The sequence below is a fragment of the Bos indicus genome, chromosome X (assembly GCF_029378745.1).
Source record: "Bos indicus isolate NIAB-ARS_2022 breed Sahiwal x Tharparkar chromosome X, NIAB-ARS_B.indTharparkar_mat_pri_1.0, whole genome shotgun sequence".
Taxonomy (NCBI): domain Eukaryota; kingdom Metazoa; phylum Chordata; class Mammalia; order Artiodactyla; family Bovidae; genus Bos; species Bos indicus.
Genome location: NC_091789.1, coordinates 42,306,171 through 42,319,803, shown reverse-complemented (window position 1 = coordinate 42,319,803; position 13,633 = coordinate 42,306,171). Strand labels below are relative to the sequence as shown.

At 40.1% G+C, this 13,633-nt stretch overlaps 1 protein-coding gene across 5 annotated transcripts in view; it reads right to left on the bottom strand.

Moving 5' to 3' along the window:
• PCDH11X (protocadherin 11 X-linked) overlaps positions 1–13,633 on the bottom strand; it is a 999,015-nt gene that overhangs the window by 891,384 nt on the left and 93,998 nt on the right. For all 5 annotated transcript variants that reach the window (XM_070784431.1, XM_070784432.1, XM_070784433.1 and 2 more), the window contains exon 3: positions 8–2,491. In XM_070784431.1, the coding sequence (XP_070640532.1) occupies positions 8–2,491 (2,484 nt within the window). The remainder of the gene's footprint in view (positions 1–7; positions 2,492–13,633) is intronic.

Genomic DNA, 13,633 nt, shown 5'->3' with positions numbered 1-13,633 from the left:
TACCTACCAGTCTGGTGTGTACAGACACAGGGGTCTTGATATTTGTCACTGGATAGCTGCACTCAGAAATGCTGTAGGGATCAGAACTGCTGGAGGAACACTTGGAGATGGAATCACAGCCCACAAAGGTGTTATCAAGAGGCAGTTCCTGGATGATGTGGTGCTTTAAATTTAGGGGAGTTTCTGGCTGGATCTGGAAAGCAGGCTGTGGAGAGGCAGATTTGTAGTGTTGGGCCAAATCAGGGCTGTCAGGCTTGAAAGTAGTAGGTGTAGTGCCCCAGTTGTACTTGACCATAGTTTGCTCTTCCAGTTCAACGGGAAGGTCTAGTGTGACGGTGTTTCTATCATTGTCAGCATCGTCTGCCTTAGCTTCTTCAATAGTGACAAAGTTAAGCAGTAAGTTCTTAGGGGTATGCTTCTTCTTTTTCTTCATCATCATCATCTGCCTGTTTTCAGGGTTTGGAGTAACCCATTCAGAATTCTGCTTGTTTTTCTGAGCAGCCTTAAGGTGTGGTGATTGGCGGCATCTTACTACAGCAGTGATGAAAATAACAAGAATGACAGTTATGGTGCCAGCAACAATGGCAACCATGATTTTGACATAGTCACTTGATGGTGAGGATGTATGAGTTGTCTCAACATTTTGGGTCACTGGTATTTCAATGTTTTTGCGCACCAATTCATAAATTAGTGTAGCATTGGTCATCGACTCATTAACAAATAGATTAACATTTATGACACTGAAGAGAGAATCAGGTTGCCCTAAATCCTTGGCTTTGACTATCAGTTTGTGTAAACCAAGATCTGCAAGGACACATTTCTCCTTCAGTGTAATGTTGCCTGTTGTTTGGTCAATCATAAACAGACCTTTTGTGTTTCCTCCTAAAATGCTGTAACGAAGCTCTGCATTCATGCCAGTGTCATTGTCAATAGCAACTACCGTGAAGACCACTGTGCCTGGATTAGCAGATGGTGAAACCAATTCAAAAGAGTAGTTGGAAGGAGGGACAACAAAAACTGGTTTATTGTCATTGACATCGACCACATTTATAGTGACTTTGGCAGTTGAAGAATGTGATACCCTACCACCATCCTCAGCCTTTACATTGAAAGTGTAAGATTCTTGTTTTTCTCTATCAAATGAAATATTTGGTTGGATGACACCACTCTGTGGATCAATTGTGAAGTCATCATTTGCATCTAAAATGGAGAGAGTTACTGCAGAATTTTCTCCATAATCAGGATCAGTTACAGTGATTAGTCCTACTGTGCCATGTCTTGGAAGGTTTTCTGGGACATAGAAGTTGTACTCATTGTGAGTGAAAACTGGACTATTGTCATTCTGATCAAGAATGGTCACTAAGACTGTGGCATTGGTTATTAAAGATGGCATCCCGTTATCTTTTGCCAGAACTGTGAATGAGTATTTTTCCTGTTTTTCTCTATCCAATTTCTTCACTGCAGTCAGAATGCCTGTACGATGATCCAGGTTGAATTCAGATGGAGCATCAATGCCTAGCAGGTAATGTATCTCAGCATTACGCCCAGTGTCTGCATCTGTTGCACTTATTTTTGTCAACTGGGTACCAGGAGAGTTATTCTCAGGAACAGAAAGACTTATGAAAGGCTGAGTGAAAACTGGAGCATTGTCGTTTTCATCTTTTAATTTGATGAGGAGCATGGATGATTGATTCAAAGGAGGTTTGCCAGCATCTGAGGCCAGTAATTTAATTGCATATTCTCTTGTGGACTCATAGTCAAGATATGCAGCAGTCTCTAGGAGGAATTGATTACTGAACACTGGCCTTAATCTGAAAGGGACTTCATGATCTGTAAAGCATGTCACCCTACCGTTATGGTCAGCATCCTTATCTGTCACAGTTATGAGAGCAATTTTGGTGTTGAGAGGAGCATTTTCTGAAAGAACCACAGTGCCATTGATTGGATTAATGATGTATCTTATGTCAATCAATGGGACATTATCATTGACATCAGTAACATTTACTAGCACCATTGCTCTTGCTGGCATCAATCCACCATCACTTGCCAAAACCAGTAACTTGTGGTTTGGAGATTCCTCCCTATCCAGTGGTTCTTTTACTGTGATAAGTCCAGTGGTAGAGTTGAGGTGAAATAACCTCTTGGCCACGCTGGAGACAAGACTGCTGAAATAGAAATGAATCCTGGCATTTTCACCTATATCAGCATCTGTGGCATGGAGCTGTGTTACTGAAGAACCTACAGGAGCATTTTCTGGTATACTGACTTCAATCTCATCCTCCTTAAAAACTGGATGGTTGTCATTTGTATCAGCAACACTGACTTGCAAAATAGCAGTACTGGATCTTTGAGGAAAGCCACCATCTTCAACCTTTACTTTCATTACATATGTATCTTTCTCTTCCCTATCTAACTCCTTTTGAACTATTAGTTGTGGCATCTTTTCTCCTTCTGGGGTTTCAATGATATCAAGCCCAAAAATATTTTGACCCTGAAAAACAAAGAATTAAACATTTTAGCTTATGTTATTATTTAATGAGACTGGTTTTCAATTACTTGAAGCCACATGACATAGGATCAACTCAGAAATAAATGCCAGAGACTTAGGTTCTAAGTCCCAAATTTGTCTATAATAGTGTCAACACAAACAAGGTGCTTAACATCTCCAAACATTTGTGAAATTTGAATTGTTCTAGAAGATGTTCTCAGGTTACAGCATTTTACAGTGATAAGTGTAACTAATTTTTTGAATTACTAAAGATTTCAAAAAGAAGAATAATGTAGAATTTAAAAAGAATTATCACCATTTCACATGGAAAATGAAATTATAAGTGAATTAACCATGGTTACTTCAAATGAATTAAAATATCTTACTGTAGATTTCAGCTGTTTAGGGCACTTTTCACTACCGAAAGTAACAATTAAGTATAAAATAACCAACACAAAAGTGCATATACAACGTCTAACAAATACAGCTAAACCTTTGGCAAAGGGAGTAAATATGCAAACTCTGATAAGAATAAAACTTTGTGTAAAGAATACAAAATTTCCCTTTTTTTCCCCCTATACAAAAAGGTGTTAAAATGAATTTTCGGGAATTCCCTGGTGATCCAGTGGTTATGACATGGCACTTTTACTACTAGGGCCCAGGTTCAATTCATGGTCAGGGAACTAAGATGCTGCAAATACGGGGTGGCAAAAAAAAAAAAAAAAAAAAGCATCTTAGAGATTAACAGCACAATGTTATTTTAAATTCTTTTTTTTTTTTTGTTGTTGTTGTTGTTGTTGTTTTTTAATTAGCGGACACAATAGACTGAACCTACAGTCAACAAAAACAAAACCAGGAGCTGACTGTGGCTCAGATCATGAACTCCTTATTGCCAAATTCAGACATAAATTGAAGAAAGTAAAGAAAACCCTAGACCATTCAGGTATGACCTAAATCAAATCCCTTATGATTATACAGTGGAAGTGAGAAATAGGTTTAAGGGCCTAGATCTGATAGATGGAGTCCCTGATGAACTATGGAATGAAGTTTGTGACATTGTACATGAGACAGGGATCAAGACCATCCCCATGGAAAAGAAATGCAAAAAAGCAAAATGGATGTCTGGAGAGCCTGACAAATAGCTGTGAAAAGAAAAGAAGTGAAAAGCAAAGGAGAAAAGGAAAGATATAAGCATCTGAATGCAGAATTCCAAAGAATAGCAAGAAGAGATAAGGAAGCCTTCCTCAGTGAACAGTGCAAAGAAATAGAGGGAAACAACAGAATGGGAAAGACTAGAGATCTCTTCAAGTAAATGAGAGATACCAAGGGAACATTTCATGCAAAGATGGGCTCGATAAAGGGCAGAAATGGTACGGACCTAACAGAAGCAGAAGATATTAAGAAGAGGTGGTAAGAATACACAGAAGATGGTGTGATCACTGACCTAGAGCCAGACATCCTAGAATGTGAAGTCAAGTGGGCCTTAGAAAGCATCACTAAGAACAAAGCTAGTGGAGATGATGGAATTCCAGTTGAGCTATTTCAAATCCTGAAGGCTGATGCTGTGAAAGTGCTGCACTCAATATGCCAGCAAATTTGGAAAGCTCAACAGTGGCCACAGGACTGGAAAAGGTCAGTTTTCATTCCAATCCCAAAGAAAGGCAATGCCAAAGAATGCTCAAACTACCACACAATTGCACTCATCTCACATGCTAGTAAAGTAATGCTCAAAATTCTCCAAGCCAGGCTTCAGAAATATGTGAACTGTGAACTTCCTGATGTTCAAGCTGGTTTTTAAAAAGGCAGAGGAACCAGAGATCAAACTGCCAACATCCGCTGGATCATGGAAAAAGCAAGAGAGTTCCAGAAAAACATCTATTTCTGCTTTATTGACTATGCCAAAGCCTTTGACTATGTGGATCACAAGAAACTGTGGAAAATTCTGAAAGAGATGGGAATACCAGACCACCTGATCTGCCTTTTGAGAAATTTGTATGCAGGTCAGGAAGCAACAGTTAGAACTGGACATGGAACAACAGACTGGTTCCAAATAGGAAAAGGACTATGTCCTTGCTGTATATTGTCACCCTGCATATTTAACTTATATGCAGAGTAGATCATGAGAGACGCTGACTGGAAGAAACACAAGCTGGAATCAAGATTGCCGGGAGAAATATCAATAACCTCAGATATGCAGATGACACCACCCTTATGGCAGAAAGTGAAGAGGAACTAAAAAGCCTCTTGATGAAAGTGAAAGTGGAGAGTGAAAAAGTTGGCTTAAAGCTCAGCATTCAGAAAATGAAGATCTTGGCATCTGGTCCCATCATTTCATGGGAAATAGATGGGGAAACAGTGGAAACAGTGTCAGACTTTAATTTTTTGGGCTCCAAAATCACTGCAGATGGTGACTGCAGCCATGATATTAAAAAATGCTTACTCCTTTGAAGGAAAGTTATGACCAACCTAGATAGCATATTAAAAAGCAGAGAGGCATTACTTTGCCAACAAAGGTCCATCTAGTCAAGGCTATGGTTTTTCAGTGGTCATGTATGGATGTGAGAGTTGGACTATAAAGAAAGCTGAGCACTGAAGAACTGATGCTTTTGAACTGTGGTGTTGGAAAAGACTCTTGAGAGTCCCTTAGATTGCAAGAGATCCAACCAGTCCATCTTAAAGGAGATCAGTCCTGGGTGTTAATTGGAAGGACTGATGTTGAAGCTGTAACTCCAATACTTCAGCCACCTCATGCGAAGAGTTGACTCATTGGAAAAGACCCTGACTCTAGGAGGGATTGCAGGCAGGAGAAGGGGACAACAGAGGATGAGATGCCTGGATGGCATCACAGACTCGATGGACATGAGTTTGGGTGGACTCCGGGAATTGGTGATGGGCAGGGAGGCCTGGTGTGCTGTGTTACATGGGGTCGCAAGGAGTCGGACACAAAGGAGTGACTGAAGTGAACTGAACTGAATAGAACTATGACATTCATAGCATATCGTTCTTTGGTGTTAATGTAAGTCCCAAGAAAAGTAAGTCCTTCCATTGACTTATTTTTTCCCTCCATTTCATCATATTTCAACACTAGGAACAGTTTACTCTTTTCTTTCTTATGAAAGAGTAGGTACTCATGAAGGTCACTGAAAATGACAGCGTCTTGATACTACCTCTGTCTTTTTATTTTAATTGTAGTATAATTGCTTTAAAGTGCTGTGTTAAGTTTCTGCTGTAGTGAATCAGCCATATCCCATCCCTCATGGACCTCCCTCCTACCTGCCTTTTTCACTCACCTAGGTCATCACAGCACTAAGCTGGGCTTCCTATGCTTTATAGCAGGTTCCCACTATTTCACACATGATAGTGTATATATGTCAATCTTAATCTTCCAGTTCATCCCACCCTCTCCTTCCCCCTTTGTTTACGTGTCCATTCTCTATGTCTGCCTCTCTGTTCTTGCCTTGGAAATAAGTTCATCTGTACCATTTTTTTTTCTAGATTCCACATATATGCATTAATATATCATATTTGTTTTTCTCTTTTTAAAAAAAATTATTTTTTTTATTACACTGGGTTTTAATTGCTCTGCGTGGGCTTTTTTTAGTTGTGGAGAGCAGGGACTACTCTCTTGTTTGAAGCATGGCACAGGATCAGTAGTTGTGGTCCATGGGCTTAGTAGCTTCATAGCATGTGGGATCTTCCCAGACTAGGGATCAAACCAGTGTCTCCTGAATTGGCAGGCGGATTCTTATTCACTGTACTACCAAGTAAGTCCTATTTTTATCTTTCTGACTTACTTCACTCAATGTCTGTCTTAAAGTGTATTTTTCTCTTACTTCAGAATGTGTGTGTGTGTGTGTGTGTGACATAAGATAGATCTATATCTTTGCTTTTTTGTGGTCATGTGTCACTATCACTATTCTGTGTCCTCCAACTAAAAGAACAATCAAACTATGTGACTATATTATTTGGAATAAGCATTTGGGTTGAAATGTTTTAAAGTGTTCACTTAAATTCATAATGTTATAGACTGGCACAAAGGAGATTTAATTGAAGATACCAGGGTGATTATATACATGAGAACAGATGGGAACTGAAAGAAATTCATTCATCAGGTTTCCACTTTTTTCAGTAACTTAATTTTGAAAAGCCAGATTTTGACTTTTAGGAAAAAAAAAAAAAGGAAAGTCTTAAACAAATGACTAAATATGAGACATATATAAATGAAGCAGAGAACAAAATCTGATTCAGTCTACCAACATCCTAGGAGGAAACCAACATTTTTTATGAGTATGTATAATAACTCAACATTATCTTTCTTACTTGTTCCATTGCCTGCTAGCTCACTCTCTTTCTCTGCAATTTCTAACACTTGCAAAATCTAAGCATGCCTCATAATATTAAAAAAAAAAAAAGCTCTTTAATACTAGCAAATGTTTAGAATAAAAATTGGACTTGATCCCAGACATTTTAATGTTTTACATTTTATTTGAAAATATTGTCTTTTAAGGACTATATTTTCAAGCATGTGATTTTAATCACTAACTGTTTTTAATTGAAAACACGTGCAAAACAAATGAAATGTCACTCCTAATTGTTGATAGTCAGCTCTTTTTAGCAGCTGCTTCCCTTGTGCTCAAGTTAGATGAGCTGGTTTCATAAGAAAACAAGAATACAGTATATTGAATCCTTCAATCTCAGTACTAGAAGGAACTTCAGATATCATCTAGCCTTCCTTCTTCTCCTTTTACAAAAAGGACAATGAGATTCAGCGAGGTTGGGTGATTTGCTCATGATCACACAGTTAGTTTATTGTAGAGGCATATTTGAGCACCAAGTCTCTTGACTTTGAGTTCAACAGTTTCAACTATAGTTGCCTCTTAAAAGGGATGCCTTACTGATGTTGGCAAGAATTCTTCTACTATGGAGAGTTCTCAGGTGTGAGATAATCAGCAGGTAATCATCACCAAAAAGAATAAAACAAAAAAAAAAACTGTTACTTGATCCCCATTGTGCCACTGACAGAAAGATTTCTATATGATATTTCACTAATAGATACTTTTGAAAACCTAGCTGATTGTTATTAATATCAGAATGATAAAATTCAAGATGCTTCTGACCCATTGTCAGAGAAAACTTTAGGTAAAGACAGTATGTAAGATAAGGTAAATCTGGGGGTCAAGGGGAAAATACTGTTAGAAAATCTAAGATCTTATGAAGACATTTTATCTTTTAAGTCTCAGAGCTTCTAGAGTGATTATAACTCTGATTGGTTCTATACTCTCTGAATTGTGGAAAGTTCTCAACCAATTTCTGTTGGATTTAATCCTCAAAGCTCAGAAATCTCCTTTATTCCAAAAAATGATTTCAGTTTCTATATCATATGGGAAGGTCATTTCTTCTCTGTATCAGGGTGTTGGAATATTGATTAACTGGATGCCATGATAAATATGGCGGCAGATTTTTTTGAGAAAAGTTAAATAAATGACAAAGTTATCCTTGGATTACATTCTCTTGAAAATGAATAATCACTGCAAGAGTATGTCAAATCCTTTGCTCTTTAGGGAATGGAGTTTCAAATGGGCAGTGACTAATAATAGATGGCTCATTCTAATCAAGGCAATGCTGAATAATTGGAAGTCATTAATGCTAATGCTATCATGGGTGAACAGACATATCCTGTGGATGATGATGATGAGTGTATAGTATTCTTAGTCACCAAAACATTGTTCACATTTGTTAATGAAAATACTAGATTTCTCAGTGATCTAGTTTTTAATAGGTAGGTTGTAGCCCAACAGTCAGAGGCATATCATCATGGAGGTAGGGGGAGGGTTTGTTGGAATATGGATGGACAGCAAACCTGGGTCTTTTATCCCCTGCACATTTCACAGATTAAAAGAGTCTTTTTAGTAGTGGAGGTGAAAGTGAAAGTCATTCAGTCGTGTCTGATTCTTTGAGACCCCATGGACTATACAGTCCATGGAATTCTCCAGGCCAGAATACTGAGTGGGTAGCCTTTCCCTTCCCCAGTGGATCCCACATTGCAGGCAGATATTTTACCAGCTGAGCCACCAGGGAAGCCGAAGAATCCTGGAGTGGGTAGCCTATCCCTTCTCCAGGGGATCTTACTGATCCAGTAATTGAACAGTGGTCTCCTGCATTGCAGGTGGATTCTTTACCAACTGAGCTACAAGGGAAGGATTGGCAATTTTAGACTTGGCTTTCTACAGTTCAGACTTTAACTCAAATGTGTATTCTTTGTGGGTTAAGACTGGGCAAGGAATAGAGGACATGAGATAGCTTTGAAACGCCTCTGGAATAAGAGCTAATTATAAGCAGAAAAAAAATTAGGACAGACAATATTAAATCATGCCCAGATAAAAGTATCTTATCCACTGAATCATAGAAAGCTCCAGGTAAGGCCATTTACAGTCCGAGTTATTTTCATAATCCAAGGCTTACCAAGCCAGTACTGACCCTTTGGGCTCTATCTTGAGACATTGAAACACTGAGACATTAAGATGTTACCTCTGACCTATGCTTTCCTGTTTTAATTTAAGGGGAAGAGGAACTCATTTCCATTTACCTAAATGTCTTCCTGATTCTATTTTAGAAGGAAGTACCATGTCCTCTGAGATCATTTCCAATTCTTCATTATTGCCCATGTCTTTAGCAAAATGGAAACATGAAGCCCAAATCTCTTTGATGTTAAGTATTTTGTCAGTAGTATGCTTTTTTAATATCATAAAATAAATAATAATCACTGGGACTTCCCTGGTGGCTCAGATAGTCAAGAATCTGCCTGCAGTGCAGGAGACCAGGGAATCGATCCCTTGGTTGGGAAGATCCCCTGGAGAATGGAATAGCTACCCAACCCAGTATTATTGTCCAGAGAATTCCATGGACAGAGGATCATGGTAGGCTACAGTCCATGGAGTTACAAAGAGTTGGACATGACTAAGCACACACACATATATATGTCAAAGTGATCATCATTAGAAAATTCATCATTTTCATCATGAACAGTATGGTCATCATTGCCATTATATTCATTACATTCATTATCATCATGATTCTTGCAGTAATTTTCCTCCTCTGAAGGCACTACCTCTTCTGCATAACTGGCACACCAGTTCCATAAGTCAAGACAGGTATCTTCTACAAAACACAAGGAACCAACACAGTCAAAATAAAATTTTAATATCTATTCACTTTGAAAATTAAACACATAAGCTACTGCTATCTAAATGAATTATCAGCATCAGTTCAGTTCAGTTCAGTTCAGTCGCTCAGTAGTGTCCGACTCTCTGTGACCCATGAACTGCAGCAGGCCAGGCCTCCCTGTCCATCACAAACTCCCAGAATTCACTCAAACTCATGTCCATTGAGTCAGTGATGCCATCCATTCATCTCATCCTCTGCCGTCCCCTTCTTCTCCTGCCCACAATCCCTCCCAGCATCAGAGTCCTTTCCAATGAGTCAATTCTTCGCATGAGGTGGCCAAAGTACTGGAGTTTCAGCTTTAGCATCATTCCTTCCAAAGAACACCCAGGGCTGATCTCCTTCAGAATGGCCTGTTTCGATCTCCTTGCAGTCCAAGGGACTCTCAAGAGTCTTCTCCAACACCACAGTTCAAAAGCACCAATTCTTCGGCGCTCAGCTTTCTTCACAGTCCAATTCTCACATCCATACATGACTACTGGAAAAACCATAGCCTTGACTAGACGAACCTTTGTTGGCAAAGTAATGTCTCTGCTTTTCAATATGCTATCTAGGTTGGTCATAACTTTCTTAACAAGGAGTAAGCATCTTTTAATTTCATGGCTACAACCACCATCTGCAGTGATTTTGGAGCCCAAAAAAATAAAGTCTGACACTGTTTCCCCATCTATTTGCCATGAAGTGATGAGACCAGATGCCATGATCTTAGTTTTCCTAATGTTGAGCTTTAAGCCAACTTTTTCACTCTCCTCTTTCACTTTCATCAAGGGCAGTCCTAAGATGGCAGAGGAATAGGATGGGTAGACCACTTTCTCCCCCACAAATTCATCAAAAGATCATTTGAATGCTGAGCAAATTCCACAAAATAACTTCTGAACGCTGGCAGAAAACACCAAGCACCCAGAATGGGAGCCTATTTTCTTCAAAAGGAGGTAGGACAAAATATAAAAGATAAAAAGAGAGACAAAAGTGTTAGGGATGGAGACCCGTCCCAGGGAGGGAGTCGTAAAAGAGGAGAAGTTTCCAAACACCAGGAAACCCTGTCACCGGCGGGTCTGTGGGGAGTTTTGGAATCTCAGAAGCCAACATAACCAGGAGGGAAAAAATATAAATAAATAAATAAATAAAACCCACAGATTATGTGCCTAAAGGCAACTCCCAGCAGAAAAGTAGCCCAGACACTCGCATTTGCCACCAGCAAGTGTGGGCTGAACTGGGAGGCGCAGGATGCATTGCTTAGGGTAGGGAACGGGCCTGAATACCCTGGGGAAAATCTGAGGGATCTAACGTGAGATATCAACCCAAACTGTGGGATAGCCAGAGAGGGGGGTGGGGGGAGGGGGAAACAAGAGAGAGAGCTTTCCCGCGAAAAGCTCTAACCTAAGGCACTGCCAGCCTGTTCACAGAACAAAGGACTGAGCAAATACCAGAGGAGAGCAAGCAGGCTGCAGACTGGCCCATCCCCCACCAGAGGCAGCTGGAAAGGGGCAATCTTGGCCCCAGAGATGGCATCCTCTACCAAATTGAGAGCAGGCTGCCAGTTGCTAAGAGTCTTCCTGGGATCCTGGACAGTTGCCATCCCCCAGGAGGGTCATAGCCAGAGACCAGCTCCCCAGAGGAAATATATGGCACACCTGAGACAGCGCTTCTGCTGTGCACCCAGGAAACCAAACTGCTGGGGCAGGGGAGGTGATAAAACGCACCACCCCACCTAGGAGTGCACTCGCCAAGCACCTGGTTGCCAGAGTTGCTCAGGTCTGGGAAGGGCACAAAACGCAGGCCCAACCGAATCTGTGCCTTTGTGGAGTACCTGAGAACCTGAACATGAGTGACTTAGACTGGAAAGGGAATGCAACCCAGGACCCACTTTAGACAATTGACCTGCAGAGCAACCTGGAGCCTGAGTGTACACTGGGAAAGCACACATGCCATGAGCAGGGGCAAACCCAGTGAGGCTGAAACACTGCAAGCACTCCCTACACATGCCAGTGATTTGTTTGCAGTGTTCCTCCCTCCCCACACCACAACTGAACAAGTGAGCCTAAATAAGTGACCACTTTCGCCTCCTTGTGTCAGGGCAGAAATTAGACACTGAAAAGACTAGCAAACAGAAGAAGCCAAAATAAACAGAGGGAACAGCTTTGGAAGTGACAGATGCAACAGATTAAAACCCTGTAGTTAGCATTGACTACATCGGAAGAGGCCTATAGACCTTGAGAAGTATAAGCTGAAACAAGGAACTATCTGAAACTGAACTGACCCCACACTGCCTGCAACAGCTCCAGAAAAGTTTCTAGATATATTTTTACTTTTATCATTTTTAAATTTTTAGTCCTTTATTACTCCTTTAATTTTCATTTTATAACTTACTATTACCTTGCAAAAAATAGACCCTATTTTAAAGCAAATTTCATATATGTTTTTTTTTTTTTTTTTTTATAATTTGTGGGATTTTTTTTTTTTTTTTTTTTTAAGATTGTATTTTTGAGAGTGTAACCCCTACTCTAGATTTTTAATCTTTCCTTTTTGGTATTTGTTATCAATACTGTACCTTTAAGAATCCAATCGTCATTACCCAGTTTCACTTAAGAGTGTGATTACTGGCTTGATTGCCCTCTCCTCCTTTTAACTCTCCTTTTTCTCCCCTAAGTCATCGCTATTTCCTCCCTCCCCCTTCTCTACTCTACCCAACTCTTTGAATCTGTTAGGGTATTCCAGGCTGTGGAGAACACTTAGGGAACAGTTACAAGCTAGATCTGTCTCTCTCCTTTTGACCCACCACCTCTCCTCCTGGTCACCTCTGTCTCCTTCCTCCCTCTTCTCTATGTAACTCCGTGGGCCTCCCTGGGTTTTCCAGGCTGTGGAGAGCACATAAGCATTTGATTACTGGCTAGATTGCTCTCGTCACTTTTGATTCCCCCTCTTCTTCTCCTGGTCACCACTATTTCCCTCCTCCCTCTTCTCTTCTCCATGTAACTAAGTGAACCTTTCTGGGTGTCCCTCACTGTGGAGAATCTTTTCTCCATTAACCTAGATGTTTTATCATTGGTCCTGTATGGATGGAGAAGTCTTGAGGCTACTGTAAGAATAAGACTGAAAGCCAGAAGCAGGAGGCTTAAATCCAAAACCTGAGAACACCAGAGAAGGCTTGACTCCAGGGAATATTAATTGATAAGAGTTCATCCAAAAGCCTCCATACCTACACTGAAACCAAGCTCCACCCGAGTCAACAAATTCCAGAGCAAGACATACCACATAAATTCTCTAGCAACTCAGGAACATAGCCTTGAGCTATAATATTCAGGCTGCCCAAAGTCACACCAAACCCAAAGACATCTCAAAACGCACTACTGTACACTTCATTGCACTCCAGAGAGAAGAAATCCAGCTCCACCCACGAGAACACTGACACGAGCTTCCCTAACCAGTAAACCTTGACAAGCCACTCGTCGAACCCCACCCACAGGGAGAAACATACACAATAAAGAAGAACTACAAATTGTCAGAAGGCAGAAAGGCCACCCCATACACAGCAATCTAAACAAGATGAAAAGGCAGATAAATATATGGCAGGTAAAGGAATCTGATAAATGCTCACCAAACCAAACAAAAGAGGAGGAGATAGAGAGTCTGCTTGAAAAAGAATTCAGAATAATGATAGTAAAAATGATCCAAAATCTTGAAAACAAAATGGAGTTACAGACAAACAGCCTGGAGACAAGGATTGAGAAGATGCAAGAAATGTTTAACAAGGACCTAGAAGAAATTAAAAAAAAAAAAAAAAAAAGTCAATCAATAATGAATAATGCAATAAATGAGATCAAAAAGACTCTGGAGGGAACCAACAGTAGAATAACTGAAGCAGAAGATAGGATAAGTGAGGTGGAAGATAGAATATTGGAAATAAATGAAGCAGAGAGGGGG